The 14,673-nt window shown below is 36.9% G+C and overlaps 1 protein-coding gene across 10 annotated transcripts in view; it reads right to left on the bottom strand.

The window, feature by feature from the left end:
- Nucleotides 1–14,673, bottom strand: part of ATP11B (ATPase phospholipid transporting 11B (putative)) — a 110,690-nt gene that overhangs the window by 64,799 nt on the left and 31,218 nt on the right. For 7 of the 10 annotated variants that reach the window (XM_036448586.2, XM_036448584.2, XM_036448582.2 and 4 more), the window contains exons 3-8: nucleotides 13,027–13,116; nucleotides 11,109–11,189; nucleotides 8,902–9,009; nucleotides 8,590–8,718; nucleotides 5,832–5,935; nucleotides 262–309 (exon numbers count right to left, since the gene is read on the bottom strand). In XM_036448586.2, the coding sequence (XP_036304479.1) occupies nucleotides 262–309; nucleotides 5,832–5,935; nucleotides 8,590–8,718; nucleotides 8,902–9,009; nucleotides 11,109–11,189; nucleotides 13,027–13,116 (560 nt within the window). Of the gene's footprint in view, nucleotides 1–261; nucleotides 310–5,831; nucleotides 5,936–8,589; nucleotides 8,719–8,901; nucleotides 9,010–11,108; nucleotides 11,190–13,026; nucleotides 13,117–14,673 lie in introns of those variants that run through there. The other 3 variants (XM_045583720.1, XM_036448587.2, XM_036448588.2) reach the window with 3 other exon arrangements.

Here is a 14,673-nt window from a genome sequence, read left to right as displayed (position 1 = left end):
TGAATAAGAATGTTTATATTTCCTTTTATGTTACTACCTGATATTAGAAAAAATACAAGTATATAAATAATCTTACTAAATTATTTTGATATTATTTTATAAAATTTGCTTCGCTCTCACTTATTGCTGCTATAAATAACTAAAAGATGAAGTGCTAAGTGCTTTCACGTGAACCCTTTTACATTATATAAAGCTTACTTATCTAATATTTTTTTAAGTTAATTTTAGTCCCTCCCCCATATAATATGATTTTGTTCTTACCTTACAATTTCTTCCATTTGTTGGGTTATTATCATTCGTCCCATGAATCTATCAAAGAATTCACCATGTTACCAAAAAATTGCATTTTCAGAAATGCTCAACTCTGAAGATATGTTACTTATGTCATCATAGATGGAAAACCTTAGAGACTTTTGACACTATTCTTATACATGAAACAAACCAACCTTTTATTTCTATGAATGTTCCAATAATCATGTTAGAAATTATAAAAATAAATATTTATCAGTCAATAAGCTCTAACAATTCTTGCCATCCCACTCCAGCTATAAATGAGGTAATGAATGTAAAAATGTTTTCAAAATGGTGATACAAATGTTATATGTTATTACCATTATTAATTTTATCATCATGAGAATTTATATTTGCTACACAAGTATACATTTAGCCAACAATGAATACTCACATATTTCATCAGTTTATTAAATAAGCTTCCTGTGATTAGAATCATTCATTTACTTATTCATGCATTCATTCATCCAACAAATATTCATTGAGCAACTACTACGTGTGAATTAAGTTGTGGGAATAGAGTAGTAAGCAAAAACCTATCAGTGAACTCCAGAGCTTCTAGAATAAGTGACTTGCTATCAATAAATTTTCATAACCTGGCCTTTCAGATCCAAATTCCACTACTTAAACAGCTCCATATCACAGAGTCGATTCAAATGAACAATTATTTTCTACTACATTGAGAAGTAAATTTTGAGTTGAAGCAAATTCTAGACAGAGCTTATGTTAATCATTTAACTAGGGAAAAGAAATATTAAGCATTCCCTTTCCAATGTCTCCTATTATTTCTCCTGTTTCCAGGTCACAGATGCTTTATCCCTTGGCTTCATTGTTTTTTGCTAATCTCTTACTTCTGCTTCCTTCAACTGTCTGTATCAAGGAAATGCACTGCTGTTTTTCTTTTTTAATCTCCACTTAGTGAATTTTATGTATTCTTGTTTCCAACCTCAACTTTGGATTTAGATGTAAAGAACCAATTCAGCTGTTGTTTCCCTGAGCATCTTTCAGAGATGATGAAGACCATTCTTTTGATTTTCTTGAGCTAAATTCCAATAAGAGTCTAAAAAATTAAGAACAACTATGGCTGCTTTTGTGAGAACAGACTGCAAGGGAAAGAAAGGGGAAAACTGGTAAGAATAGTAGTAAGCCAGATAGGAGATTATGCTGACTCATAATAAATTAGTAGCAGTGAAATGAGTAAAAGATGGTCAAATTTTGGATATATTTTGGATAAGATGTTCTGATGGATTGGGATGAGATGTGGGAGAGGAGGTGAAGAGAGGTTAGCAGAGAGGGAATGTGACTCCAAGAGGTTTTGGCCTGAAGAATTGGAAGGAGAGACTGTCATCAACTAAGGTAAGGAAAGACAGTGGCATAAAAAGTTTTGGAGGGAAAATTAGCTCAGTTCTCATCATGATTAATTTGAGATTTCTACTAAATTTCTAAGTAGAACTGTAGAACATGAACTTGGATATAACAGTCGGGAATTTTGGAAAAGACATCTTGAATGGAGACATAAATCTGAGAGTTAACATGTAGATGATCTTTAAAGCCATCATGTTGGATGCAATCACCAAAGGAGTGAGTGTAGATAGTGAAAAGTATAGGTAGGGAAGGGAAGAGAACCAAGGGCAGTCCTGGGGCACTCTAACATCAAGCAGTCAAGGGAGAAGAGAACTCAGCAATGAGAATGAAAGGAGAGACTATTAAAGTAGCAGAAAAACCAAGAGAGGAGAATATCCTGGGAGCCAAGTGAACTAATTATATCAAAAAAGAGAAGCAATGAATTATCTAGCTTCTGTATTTTGAATTGATGAACTTATTTGTAACAAGGCGCCATGCAATGTTTGTAATAGCAAAACAGAGGAAGAGTTAAGTATTGAAAAATTACGGTAGGTACTGGTTAGGTAATAGTATATGCACTTAGACTATTATATAGCCATTAGAAATGATCATTAAGAATACTGTATAGCCGAAACCGGTTTGGCTCAATGGATAGAGCGTCAGCTTGGGGACTGAAAGGTCCTGGGTTCGATTCCGGTCAAGGGCATGTACCTTGGTTACAGGCACATCCCCAGTAGGGGTTGTGCAAGAGGCAGCTGATCGATGACTCTCTCTCATCAATGTTCCTAACTCTCTATCCTCTCCCTTCCTCTCTGTACAAAATCAATAAAAATAAAAAAATTTAAAAAAAGAATACTGTACAGACAAGTCAATAGGGGGGAAAGGAAACATGTGTAATACTTTCAATAATAAAAATTTAAAAAAAATACTGTACAGTAAAATGGAAAATACTTTTTAAATTACAAAAGCATTCCACATTCTTTTAAGAAATATTAGAACCTATGGAGAACAAAAATAAGTAAATAAAAGCAGCTGTAATCGTATCACTAAGAAATACCTACTAACATTTTGACATGCAATTCCTCCAGAATTTTCTCATTGTACTTATCTATTCTTCTATCTTGCCATTTAACTATCTATCAAGTACACAGAAATATGTAATTGGGATTATGAGAGCTACAACTCTATCTTATTTAACATTATATTTCAGTATGTTCTTATGTCATTAAGTTCTTTGAAAATATTTTTATAATCTACATATTTCCCTCTTATATAACTGTACCATGAACCCATCTAAGCATTCTCCTACTTGGACACTTAAAACACTTTCAATATTCCCCGTATATGTAGCATATAGAAAAGTGAAAAAATACAATTTTATATATATAAATACAATGTCTTTACAGCTATGAGTTCCTCAAGGATAGAAACCATGCTGATTCATCTTATTTCCCACTCACCATAATGAACAGACAGGTGCTCAACAATAAGTTGCTGAATGAATAAATACAAATAGCAATAAATGTGAGTTATCTTTCTATTACAAAAGTGTTCTGTAGTAGTTACATATATATTTAAAAATATACATATACTTTCACTATGGAAAAGGGAAAGATAAAATAAAGAGAAACACCTTATATTTAACAGTTAATTATTTCCTATTAAAAAATGTTTTAATTTTTTCCACATTTTCCAAGATAATATAAAAACTACTCATAATCACATTAGTGATACTTGATCTCATATTAATTTTATGCCTGCTTAATGCTCAATTTCATATAATGTTTTTATAACACCATTTTTTGAGACAAGGAAATAACAGCAATAAAGAAATCTTAAAGTACTAAATTCTTCACAGTTAAATTTCATAGTTTAAACTCTTAAAGCATAGGATAGCAAATTTTTAGCTAATCAGAAAGTTCTGTACTTCATTTGACTATAATGAAACCACAAAATTATATAACATCACATAGAAAACTCCATTATAAATAATATATGGATTCAAAACAAATTATGTAAGAGATTATTCTAGAAAAGCAAATGACTAATAAGATATGACTATTTGAACCAATAGAGGGAGACATTATATGAGAAGAAGCTGAGCGTCAATTTTACAATGTGGTTGTAATTTATATGCAATCACCAGTTACTGAGTAAAAATGAGTTTATTAGGTCTAGTAATAATTAATGTCGTTTTCTAATACTTTTTAAAATCAAATTTATTTAAACAATACAACAAAATTTAATCAACAATATAGTTGCCGTTGTTTTCTACTACTTGAGCCCAACGCTCAGGAAGCATTTTAATCCCTCTGTTGTAAAATTCTTGTGATTTTGATGCAAAAAATTCGGTCAATGCATTTTTGAGGCATTCTTCATTATTACATTTTTTTCCAAGAAGAAAGTTTTGCAAAGAACGAAACAAATGGTAATCGGAAGGGGCAATATCAGGAGAATATGCAGGTTGAGGGAGAACTTCCCATTCCAACTGGCGCAGTTTTTCAGCAGTGATTCTTGCAGTATGCGGTCGTGCGTTATCGTGGTGAAGAATTACGCCCTTCCGATTAATCAGCGCGGGTTCTTTTTCTCTTAAAGCTTGGGCTAACCTTTCCAATTGGGCACTATACACTGCACTTGTAATGGTTTGGTTAGATGGTAAAAGTTCATAATGAAGAATTCCTTTAAAATTCCACCAAACACACAACATCACTTTTTTCGCATGCAAGTCAGGTTTTGGCGTGGGCTACGGAGCCTCATTTTTGTCCAACCATTGAAGTCGCCTTTTCAAATTAACATACAGCACCCATTTTTCATCTCCGGTAACAATTTGCTCTAAAAACGGCAAACGGTTTTGACGAGAGAGGAGCGAACTGCAAATTGTGACTCTCTGATTACAGTTGTTGTCGGTCAACTCATGAGGAACCCATTTTCCAAACTTTTGGACTTTGCCAAGTGCACGCAATTGATTGGAAATTGTTTTTTGTGAACAATTTAAAGTTGTCGCAAGCTCTTGTTGGGTAATTTGAGGATTTTGCACCAAAAGAGCTTGAAGAGCTTCTTGATCAAAATTGGACACAAGGCCTCGACCACTCTTGTCATCTAACGAAAAATTTCCCTCGCGAAATTTCTCAAACCAACGCTGGCATTTTCTGGTGCTAACTGCATCTTGACCAAGAGCACTACAGATGTTTTTTGCAGCCTCACTTGCTTTTCTTCCTAATTGGAACTCGTAAAGCATGCAGTGCCGAATATGCTCTTCATCCACCATCTTCTTAGCACTAGTTTTGTAACAAAAACCAAACACAAACTTTTTCAAGCAAAACTTGTTAATTGCACTTCACACGTTCTGTAGATACCACGTGTTTGAAGGTTATGTCAATACAAGTCAACGCCAAGCAAGATTTTAAACGAATGTTTAAAAACGACATTAATTATTACTAGACCCGATAGTATATCACTTTCATAATAAAAAGTTGTTCCTATTTCTCAGTCCACAATAATTAGTATATCATTAGAAGATGACTTACATTGTATTTAGTAAATCACAACATTAAAAGGAATTCATTCCAAGTGAACACAAAGACAGAGCTCTTGCCTTCATGGAGTACGTATATACACAAAGTTACTTTTGTCTAACAAAATAATCTTACTTCTCCCTAGCCAGTATGGCTCAGTGGATAGAGCACTGGCCTTTGGACTAACGGGTGCCAGGTTTGATTACAGTAAAGGGCACATACCTCAGTTGCAGGCTCCCCAGCCCTGGCCTTTGTTGGGGCTTGAGCAGGAGGCAACCAATCAATGTGTTTCTCTCACATCGATATTTCTCTTTCCCTCTCTCTAAAAAATCAATGAAAAAATATTCATAGATGAGGATCAAAAAATAATAATAATCGTACTTCCCTTATAACTACCATTATAGATATAAAGTTTCCTATAATGGTGATAAAGCCAGTTCATTTAGAAATAGAAAGTAATGGAAAGAAACGTCTGAATAAAAGAGCATGATTTTTTTAATTAATATTTTGGATTAGAATTCTGGCAAATTCTGCTTTAGCCTTTTTTCCCTTTAATGTTTCTCTCCATTACCTCCTCTTCAATAATGTCTTTGATTAGCTAAAGATTTCATTGTATGTTTATGATGGTAAAAAAGAGGTCTGTGAACAGGACTTATGAGTAGGTTGACTATCACACCATACCTGTACAAGTCTGCTTCTGGTTGCTGACATTCTATCACAGCTACAAGAGTGTCCAACTTAGCAACTGTTCGTAATACTGCTGTTTCTGGAACTGTCACATGAGTCTAAAAAAACACACACAAGGATTAAACTGTAGTTTCAAGATCTAAATGGGACCCTACAATCAACTATCGATATTTCTTTTTTAAAAAATAATTTGTTTTTCAATTACAAAAGACATACAACATTATCCTATCTAATAAAAGAATATGCAAATTGACAATACCTCCGCTATGCCCACCAGCCACACCCATCAGCCAATCAGAGCAACTATGCAAATTAACCCTAACCAAGATGGCTGCAGCCACGGAGAGCAGGAGGGAGGCTTGGGTTTCCCTGGCAATGGAGGAAGCCAAGCTTTCTGCACACCCTGGCTGTCCCAGGCCTCTGCTTAAGGCTACAAAGTTTCAATTACATAAGATACATAACTTTCAACAGAAATGGCTGCCACTACTGAGAGAGCATAAGGCTTGGCTCTGCTCCAAACTACAAAGTTTCAATTTAGAAGATAAATAAATTCCAGGAACCAGGGCCTCCCCTTAGGTCGCCAGGGTAAGTGGCTGGCCTGAAAACCACGACAGGCCCCTCATCCAGGCCATTCCAGGCCTCATAGGAAACCCCACCCTGATCTGAGATACCTTTCAGGGCAAACCAACTGGCCCCTACCCATGCACCAGGCCTCTATCCTATCTAATCAAAGAGTAATATGCAGATTGACCATTACTCCAACACACAAGATGGCTGCCCCCATGAGGTCAAAGATCCTGCCCCCATGAGGACACAAGATGGCCAGCAGGGGAGGGAAGTTGGGAGGGACCAGGCCTGTAAGAGAGGGCAGTTGGGGGTTATCAACCCTGTAGGGGAGGGGAATTAGGGGTGACCAGGCCAGCAGAGGAAGACACCAATCAGGCTGACACAGGAGTGGTTAGAGAGTGATCAGGCTGGTAGTTAGCAGTTAGGGGCAATCAGGAAGGTAGGCAGGTGAGTTGTTGCCGGAGAGCAGTCCTGGATTGTGAGAGGGATCCCAGATTGGAGGGTGCAGGCTGGGCTGAGGGACACATACCCCCATGCACAAATTTTGTGCACCAGGCCTCTAGTCCTATATAATAAAAGGGTAATACTACGCAAATTGACCCTAATGGCAGAACGACCGGGAACATCTGGTCGCTATGACATGTACTGACCACCAGGGGGCAGATGCTCAACGCAGGAGCTGCCCCCTGGTGGCCATTATACTCCCATAGGGGGAGCTCTGCTCAGCCACAAGCCTGGCAGATGGCTATGAATACAGCAGTAGTGGAAGGAGCCTTTCCCGCATCCCCAGCAGCACTAAGTATGTCCATGTGTGGCTTAGGGGTTCCAGACTGCGAGAAGCAGCAGGCTGGGCGGAGGACAAATTTCTATGCACTGGGCCTCTAGTCTATATAAAAAAGAGTCAGGGTCGTAACGACTATTATGACAGAAGGCTCGAGCAGATTGATTGGGGCCCCGACCCAGCACTGACTGCCTATGTGCTGCAGATCAGGCCAGGAGACAGGCCTGCAAAAAGAGAGGCAGGGTCTGACCCATAGCCTTTGTGGCAGCTGTTGATCTGAACTTGCCTCTCTTTCTCTCCTGGCCTTGCCAAGAGCCATGCCTCCATTTCTCTCCAGGCCTCCACTGGAGCTGATCAGCCCCACCTTTCTGATCAGGCCCTGTTGATAGGCCCAGAAATGCTGACTGACATACAAACTGACCAATCAGAACCAAATCTGGGTCAACTGTGAGGAACCAAATTGGCCGGCAAAGGAGAGCAGTTGGGGTGAGATCAGGCTGGCAGGGGAGGGCAGTTGGGGGTGAAATCAGTCTGGCAGGAGAGGGCAGTTAGGGGTGATCAGGCAGGCAGAGGCAATTAGGGCCAATCATGCCAGAAGGGGAGAGCAGTTAGGGGCAAGATCAGCTTGGCAGGGGTGGGCAGTTATGGGTGAGATCAGACCAGCAGGGGAGGGCAGTTAGGGGTGATCAGGCAGGCAGAGGCAGTTGAGGGTGAGATCAGGCAGGCAGGGGAGAGCACTTGGGGGCTTGATCAGACTGGCAGGGGAAGGCAGGCAGAGGCAGTTAGGAGTGATGAGGAAGGCAGGCAGAGAGGTTAGGGGCAATCAGGCAGGGCAGGCAGGTGAGTGGTTAGAAGCCAGTGGTTCCAGACTGTGAGAAGGGTGTCCAACCACCAGTTTAGGCCTGATCCCACAGGACCCTAAAACAGTAGTCGGACACCCTCGAGGGGTACCCGAATGGAATGGATGGAGGCTGGGCTGAGGGATGCCCCCCTCTAGTATAGATTATAATATAATCAGGTGTACAACCGTGATTAGACATCTATATAACTTACTAAGTGACCCCCCTCGATAAATCCAGCAACCATCTGACACCATATATATATTTTCCCTATGCTGTACTTTACATCCCCATCTATTTCAAATGTCCCTATCTAAAAAAAGTACCAAAATATTAAAATATTTTATTTTTCTAACAACACTTCCCATTTCTCTATATCTTGACCAAACCATGTGAGGCTCCCCTTGAAATAAATATATAACATTACTTCTTTAAAAAAAAAACTTAGTAATTCTTAAAATTTTCAGTAATTTAAAAATATTTCTCCTTTATCAAGTCAAACTTTATTCCTTGAACCAAAGGAAAATATCGCTATAATCCAAAGACATTTTATACACATACAAACCTTTAGGTTCGTTTCTCCATCCAAACTAGCAGTTGTAACGTGACAAGAACCATCAGGTCGATCTGAGGACAGAAGCACCAAATCTGCAGGGAAAATTTCATCTTTGGCTACTCGAACAATATCACCCACCTATGAAGAATTTTGGGGAGAGTGAATATACCAATTTTAAAAGGCAAGGACTTATTTGAGTTCTAAACAAGTAGTCTATCAAAATATTTTAATGTAGAAAAGCAGGCTTTCAGTTAAATATAATCAGATTAAAGTTTATGATATCAAAATATAATTGACATACATTATTTACTAAACGCATACCCGGATGTTTTTTGATCTCGTTTTTACAAGGCCACCACTTCGAACAACATAAACAGGAGCTCCATTTACTTCATTATCTGAGTTATGTCGTAACCAATCTTCATACCCCTATAAATATCAAAAGAATAAAAGTGCCCTTTTCAGTATAATTAGAAGATATATATTCAAGAATTCAGAGGTATAACACAAGATAACAAAATGACATCTGATAGCATTAAGTGATAAAAGTAAAGTACAGAATGTGTTGTGTTCTATGAGATCATTTGTTGGGGAAGGGGGGGGGAATGCTTGCCTCTGAAAACACTCTATATTAATATCTGGACTAACGTACAAATAATGGCTCTCTCAGGGGAGAAGAACCAGGAGACGGGAAGGGGAGGAGTTTTAGGAGTATAAGTGTCTTTTATAATATTTTACGATATTTCTGGTCACTAGAAATAAAATGGTTTACAAAACAAAGTATCTGCCCTCACAGATCTGAGCATTCAAATGGAGGCAACAGACAAACTAATAAACATTTACTCAATAGAAACAGGTAGCATCAAATGATAGGAAGAAAAAAGACCAGATCAGAAAATGAGAGAATGACATGTTGGTCAGGAAAAGCCCAAGCTATCCAAGTGGAAAAGTTGCACAATTGTACATGAGTGTCAGAGTTCAGGCAATAATTTCAGGATACATATATATTTGGAACCATCCTATATAATAAAGTGGTAATATGCAAAATGACCCTAATGGCAGAACGACCAGTCACTATGAGATGCACTGACCACCTCTTGGTTCCTTTCCCTGGCGGACAGACTCCCGCAGTGGGGGTGGACCGGTGAGCAGGCGGGAACAGCTGACCTCTCGGTCCCTTCCCCCAGCTATCAGGCACCGTACTCGATGGCGAACATGGGGAATCGGGTGGGTGGTGGTGGGGAGTGGGATGGGCTGCAAACAGCCGGGGAAGATGGCCCTGATCGCAGGCTAAGCCTAGGGACCAGACCCGTGCACGATTTAAGGTACCATATAAATGGTGCTTTAAACTACTACAATGGATGAAATTACCCAAGAGGGAACTACATATAGAAAATAGGTCCAAGGGACAAATATGTGTAACTCTGATGAAATAAATGACATCTGAAAAACTAAGTAAATATGTGACCATATGAAGTGATTTGGATGCTGACTAACAGTTTCCAAAAGAACAATGAAGAAAGGAAAATCAAACAGTGAGAGCAGTAGCATGATATTCTGACATACTAGATATATAATTGTTAAAATATACTATACTCCAGAATTACAAAGTGTTTGTCAATTTCACTTCCAAGCAATTTAAACCTTATCCCTAAACCTTATAAAATGAAAATATATAAACTGTCTTTCAAGTGGAAGGAACAATCTCTGTATAACTGAGGCCCTGCCCAGATATTTAATGGTGGTTATAAAGACATGACCTTTCTACAAATTCCTTTATTTTTAACTTGACATGTTCATGCAATAATACTCTTCTATATCTAGAATTTAATACCATTTCAGGATTTGGTTCCAGCTATTTCCCACTAGGGTACAACTTTACATAAAAATCAACTTAACCAGAGAAAATGTAAAAAATAGGAAAGCACTACACAATTTTTATTTAAAACTAGAGATCCTGGGGGGTTGGCGGGGGGGTGGGAGGTGTCCCTTAGCCGGGCCTGTGCCCTCTTGCAGTCTGGGAGCCCTCGGGGAGCAGGCCTACGCTGTCAGTTGGATATCTTAACGCTGCTGCAGAGGCAGGAGACACTGCTGAGCTCTCCTCCGTGAGCCTGGCTCAAGGCTTCTGGCTGAGTGCCACTCCCCCTGTGGGAGTGAACTGACCACCAGGGGGACCTCCTGCATTGAGCATCTGCCTTTCAATGGTCAGTGCACATCATAGCGACAGATCGTTCCGCTATTAACCTTTGATTATATAGGATATAATTTGGTTTATACATATAAAATGCTTGTTTTGAGTTCTTTCTGGGTGTGCCGAGAAAACATTTTAACAATAGTAAACATACTATGAACCACCTGAAATATAATAGAGTGGCTTCACTCAGTTTAATTTTACCATATGCAACATCAAAAGCATTTGCTGCTTTTTTATGGAAATTATTTTCCCAACAATAAATGTTACCTTGGAGTGGACATACTTAGCAACTTGCAAATGACATGGGGAAACAAGAATAGGAAGTAATTCATACCTGCTTTATGGCTGTTACTGTTATCACAAAGAATAATGGAAGTCCACTGGTAATTGGACTGGTAGGTGTATCAATCATAAGCTAGATTAAAATAAAAGAATGCAGAATATTATATTTTTATATTGTACACATCATGCTATTAACATCTTAACTCTCAAACATATAGGAATTCTGAGAACATTATACAAAATGAGTATCATAGACCAGAGTAAAAATAAGAGGGACATATTATACAATGAGGATAATTTAGTTCAGTTTTATGAGTTCACTTTATTGGCTCTTACATGGGGTTAGAATATCTAAACTTACTGGATACCCACTAACATTGTTAGAGCAGACTCTAACAATCTGCCTTCTTTACAGAGAGTACTTCAATTCTTCCTCCATATTTGCCTAGGAGTGTAGCTACAACTCCTCTGAATCTGATTTCACACTTCTTTGCCCATCCTGATAAATGCTGAAGTCTGTCAGTAATTTTTACTCTGGAATTCAGAATAAACACTCTACTTAGGGAGACAGAGCTAGGAATGCGACTAGGAAAAGCGTTTTTCTTACATAAGTGATTTTGTTAAATCTAGCAGAACCAGAGGGTAGAGATAGCTTGGAAAATAATGCTGTAATTATTATCATACAACTGAGGTTTTAAAAACTGCTGGAGAAGAAGTAAAGAAACTTTTGTATTAATTATGCTTGGCTAGTTAGAATATGGCTCTAAATGACTTACTATTAATGTTCTTTTACACCATGGAGGATAATTAAATATGTTCTATTACACAGACAAGCTAAATTCCTGAATTAGCTGGTAATTTCACAAATGCATGTTATGTGGACACAGTTAGTATAAATTTCTCACTTTTCTGAGAAAACCAAGCTGATGTTCTATTGATAAAGAAAAAAAAAAAAATCAGACGTTTCTTCTCTGCTCATGAAGGAAAACAATTTTTAAAAAATAGTATAAAAAGTTCCTCAAGCTTTAAAGTAATAAGTTGGCAAGTGTTTTTTTTCTTTTGAAATTCTAGGTTCTACTGAGAGAAAAGTTCAGAGTTCATACAAAAATTCAATACCACATTGAAAAAGTCTACTAAAGTATTAACAGAAAATTTTTTTTAAATAGTAATAACTATTTTTAAATATTTACTTATACACAAGTTTCATAAGCTATCTCTTGATATTTTGATATTAAGAAAAAAAAGCAATGTGAAATTAAACTATTAAATAGCCTATAATTTATACAGGTTCAAGTTAAGAAAATGGTTTCCTAAACAAAAATCTATTTTCATGGGGATTTTTAAAAGTGAAAAAAAAAATTTGTTTTAAATAAAAAAATGACATTAAAAAAAAGAAAAATTCACTTTGTACTATACGCAAAAGTGTGCCAAAAACATGTGCTGCATATTAAAACGCAAAATATTTATGTTCTGAACAAGCATTTGAAAGAGGATGTTATTTTCTTGGCTTTGATTATGGTTCTCAGCACCACAGCATATCAATAATGAAACAAATAAAATTAATCTTAAAATTCACTGGTTTGGCTCAATGGATAGAGCTTGGGGACTGAAAGGTCCCGGGTTCGATTCCCATCAAGGGCATGTACCTTGGTTGCGGGCATATCCCCAGTAGGGGGTGTGCAAGAGGCAGCTGATCGATGTCTATCTCTCATCCATGTTTCTAACTATCTCTCTCCCTTCCTCTCTGTACAAAATCAATAAAATATATATTTTTTTAAAAATTCACTGGCTAGTTTTTAGAAATTTTGATGTGGTTAAATAATTGTATTCATTAAATATAATGGGAAAGCCTTGCAGAAAAAAAATATGACTCCAAAATCAAACAATTTAGAATGCTATGTAACTTTTCTCTGACAACATATTTTTTTTAATTTTATTTATAAATTTAACTACTGAGTGATAAAGCTTACCTGAACCAAAAATATAATAAGAAAATAAAAATTTGCCACTCTTCTGAATTGTTCAAATAAATTCTTTGGAACAAAATTCCACACAGTGTACTAAAAAAAAAAAGAGAGAGAGAAAGAGAAGACAACAATAAGTTAATGTTTAAAAATAATATACACTCTATAGGTAGAATAATAAAAGTAAAATCCGATTTACTAAGCTCTTAGCCAAATTCATGTAACTCTCTTTAATGATTGAAATTTGTTGGATTTTTCTTTACAGTTTACAAAAAAATAAAACACTTCACAATTTGTGTGCCATACTGATCTCTGTATTGTTCCAATTTCAGTATAATTCTTATACTGAAGCGAGCACTTGTGTAATTCTTATTTTATAGATGTCCCCCATTCCCCTATCCCATTTGCTCCTTTCACCCTGCCCCAAACTACAGAAAGTATCTGATTTTTAGAGTCTACTCTTTTTTCTTTTACTATTTATTGGCAATTTTAATACAATTTTTAAAATGAGGTAAACTGTAACCTAGCAATTTTGCTACTAAATTCTTGAGATTTTAGAAGCTGAAGAAGGCAGATCTAAAACAATACTTAAAAAAAATATATTATTTACGAGCCGTGTGCGCTGAAACCGGTTTGGCTCAGTGGTAGAGCGTCGGTCTGTGGACTGAAAGGTCCCAGGTTCGATTCCAATCAAGGGCATATACACTGGTTTCGGGCACATCCCCGGCAGGGGGGTGTGCAAGAGGCAGCTGGTCGATGTTTCTCTCTCATTGACGTTTCTAGCTCTCTGTCTCTCTCCCTTCCTCTCTGTAAAAAATCAATAAAATATATATATTTTAAAAAAAGTAAGAGATCTTTAAAAAGGAAAAAAAATAGACTTGGTCAGTGTGGCTCAATGGTGAGAGTGTCAGCCCATGCACCAAAGGGTCTCAGGTTCAATTCCAATCAAGGGCACATACCTGGGTATGGAAGGCAACCCATTGATGTGCCTCTCTCACATCAATATTTCTCTCTTTTTCTTCCCCTACTCCTCCCTTCCCCTTGCTCAAAAAATAAATGGAAAAAATATCCTGTTGAGGATTGACAAAAAAATTAAAATAAAAAATACTTTAAATAAGTGATCACTGGCATACCCACAAAGAAAATCTCATAAAGGATATGAAAATCTTTCACAATGTCAATATTTAAAGTAAAACAGTGGAGCATAATGATTAAGACATATATGGTAGGGGGTTTAAATTGTTCTGGTTTACATCCTAATTCAATGTACTAAATGACCTTGTTAATCTCTATAAAAAGAAGACAATAATTATCATATTGTATTTTTATAATCATGTTACTATAAAGATTAAATGACCTAATATATTTATAAAGCAATTAGGAAATAACCTGGCTCATATTAATTGCTATGTATCTGTATATTATTAATCAACTTGTAAGCCTATAATACTATATAATAGGGGCAGGGTACAAATCAGTACAAATTTCACTTGTGTCACTCATTACTCACAACACAACTTCATATATAAAACAGGAAAATACTTTACAGCACTGTTACATTACCCTGTGTACATTCTCGAAGTAGAATGTAAGATCCCTAAGGATAGAACATTGTTTTATTTATTGCTCTATCCAGCAATTATACTACTACTT

The sequence above is a fragment of the Pipistrellus kuhlii genome, unplaced genomic scaffold (assembly GCF_014108245.1).
Source record: "Pipistrellus kuhlii isolate mPipKuh1 unplaced genomic scaffold, mPipKuh1.p scaffold_m20_p_2, whole genome shotgun sequence".
Taxonomy (NCBI): Eukaryota; Metazoa; Chordata; class Mammalia; order Chiroptera; family Vespertilionidae; genus Pipistrellus; species Pipistrellus kuhlii.
This window is presented reverse-complemented; position numbering and strand designations above follow the sequence as displayed.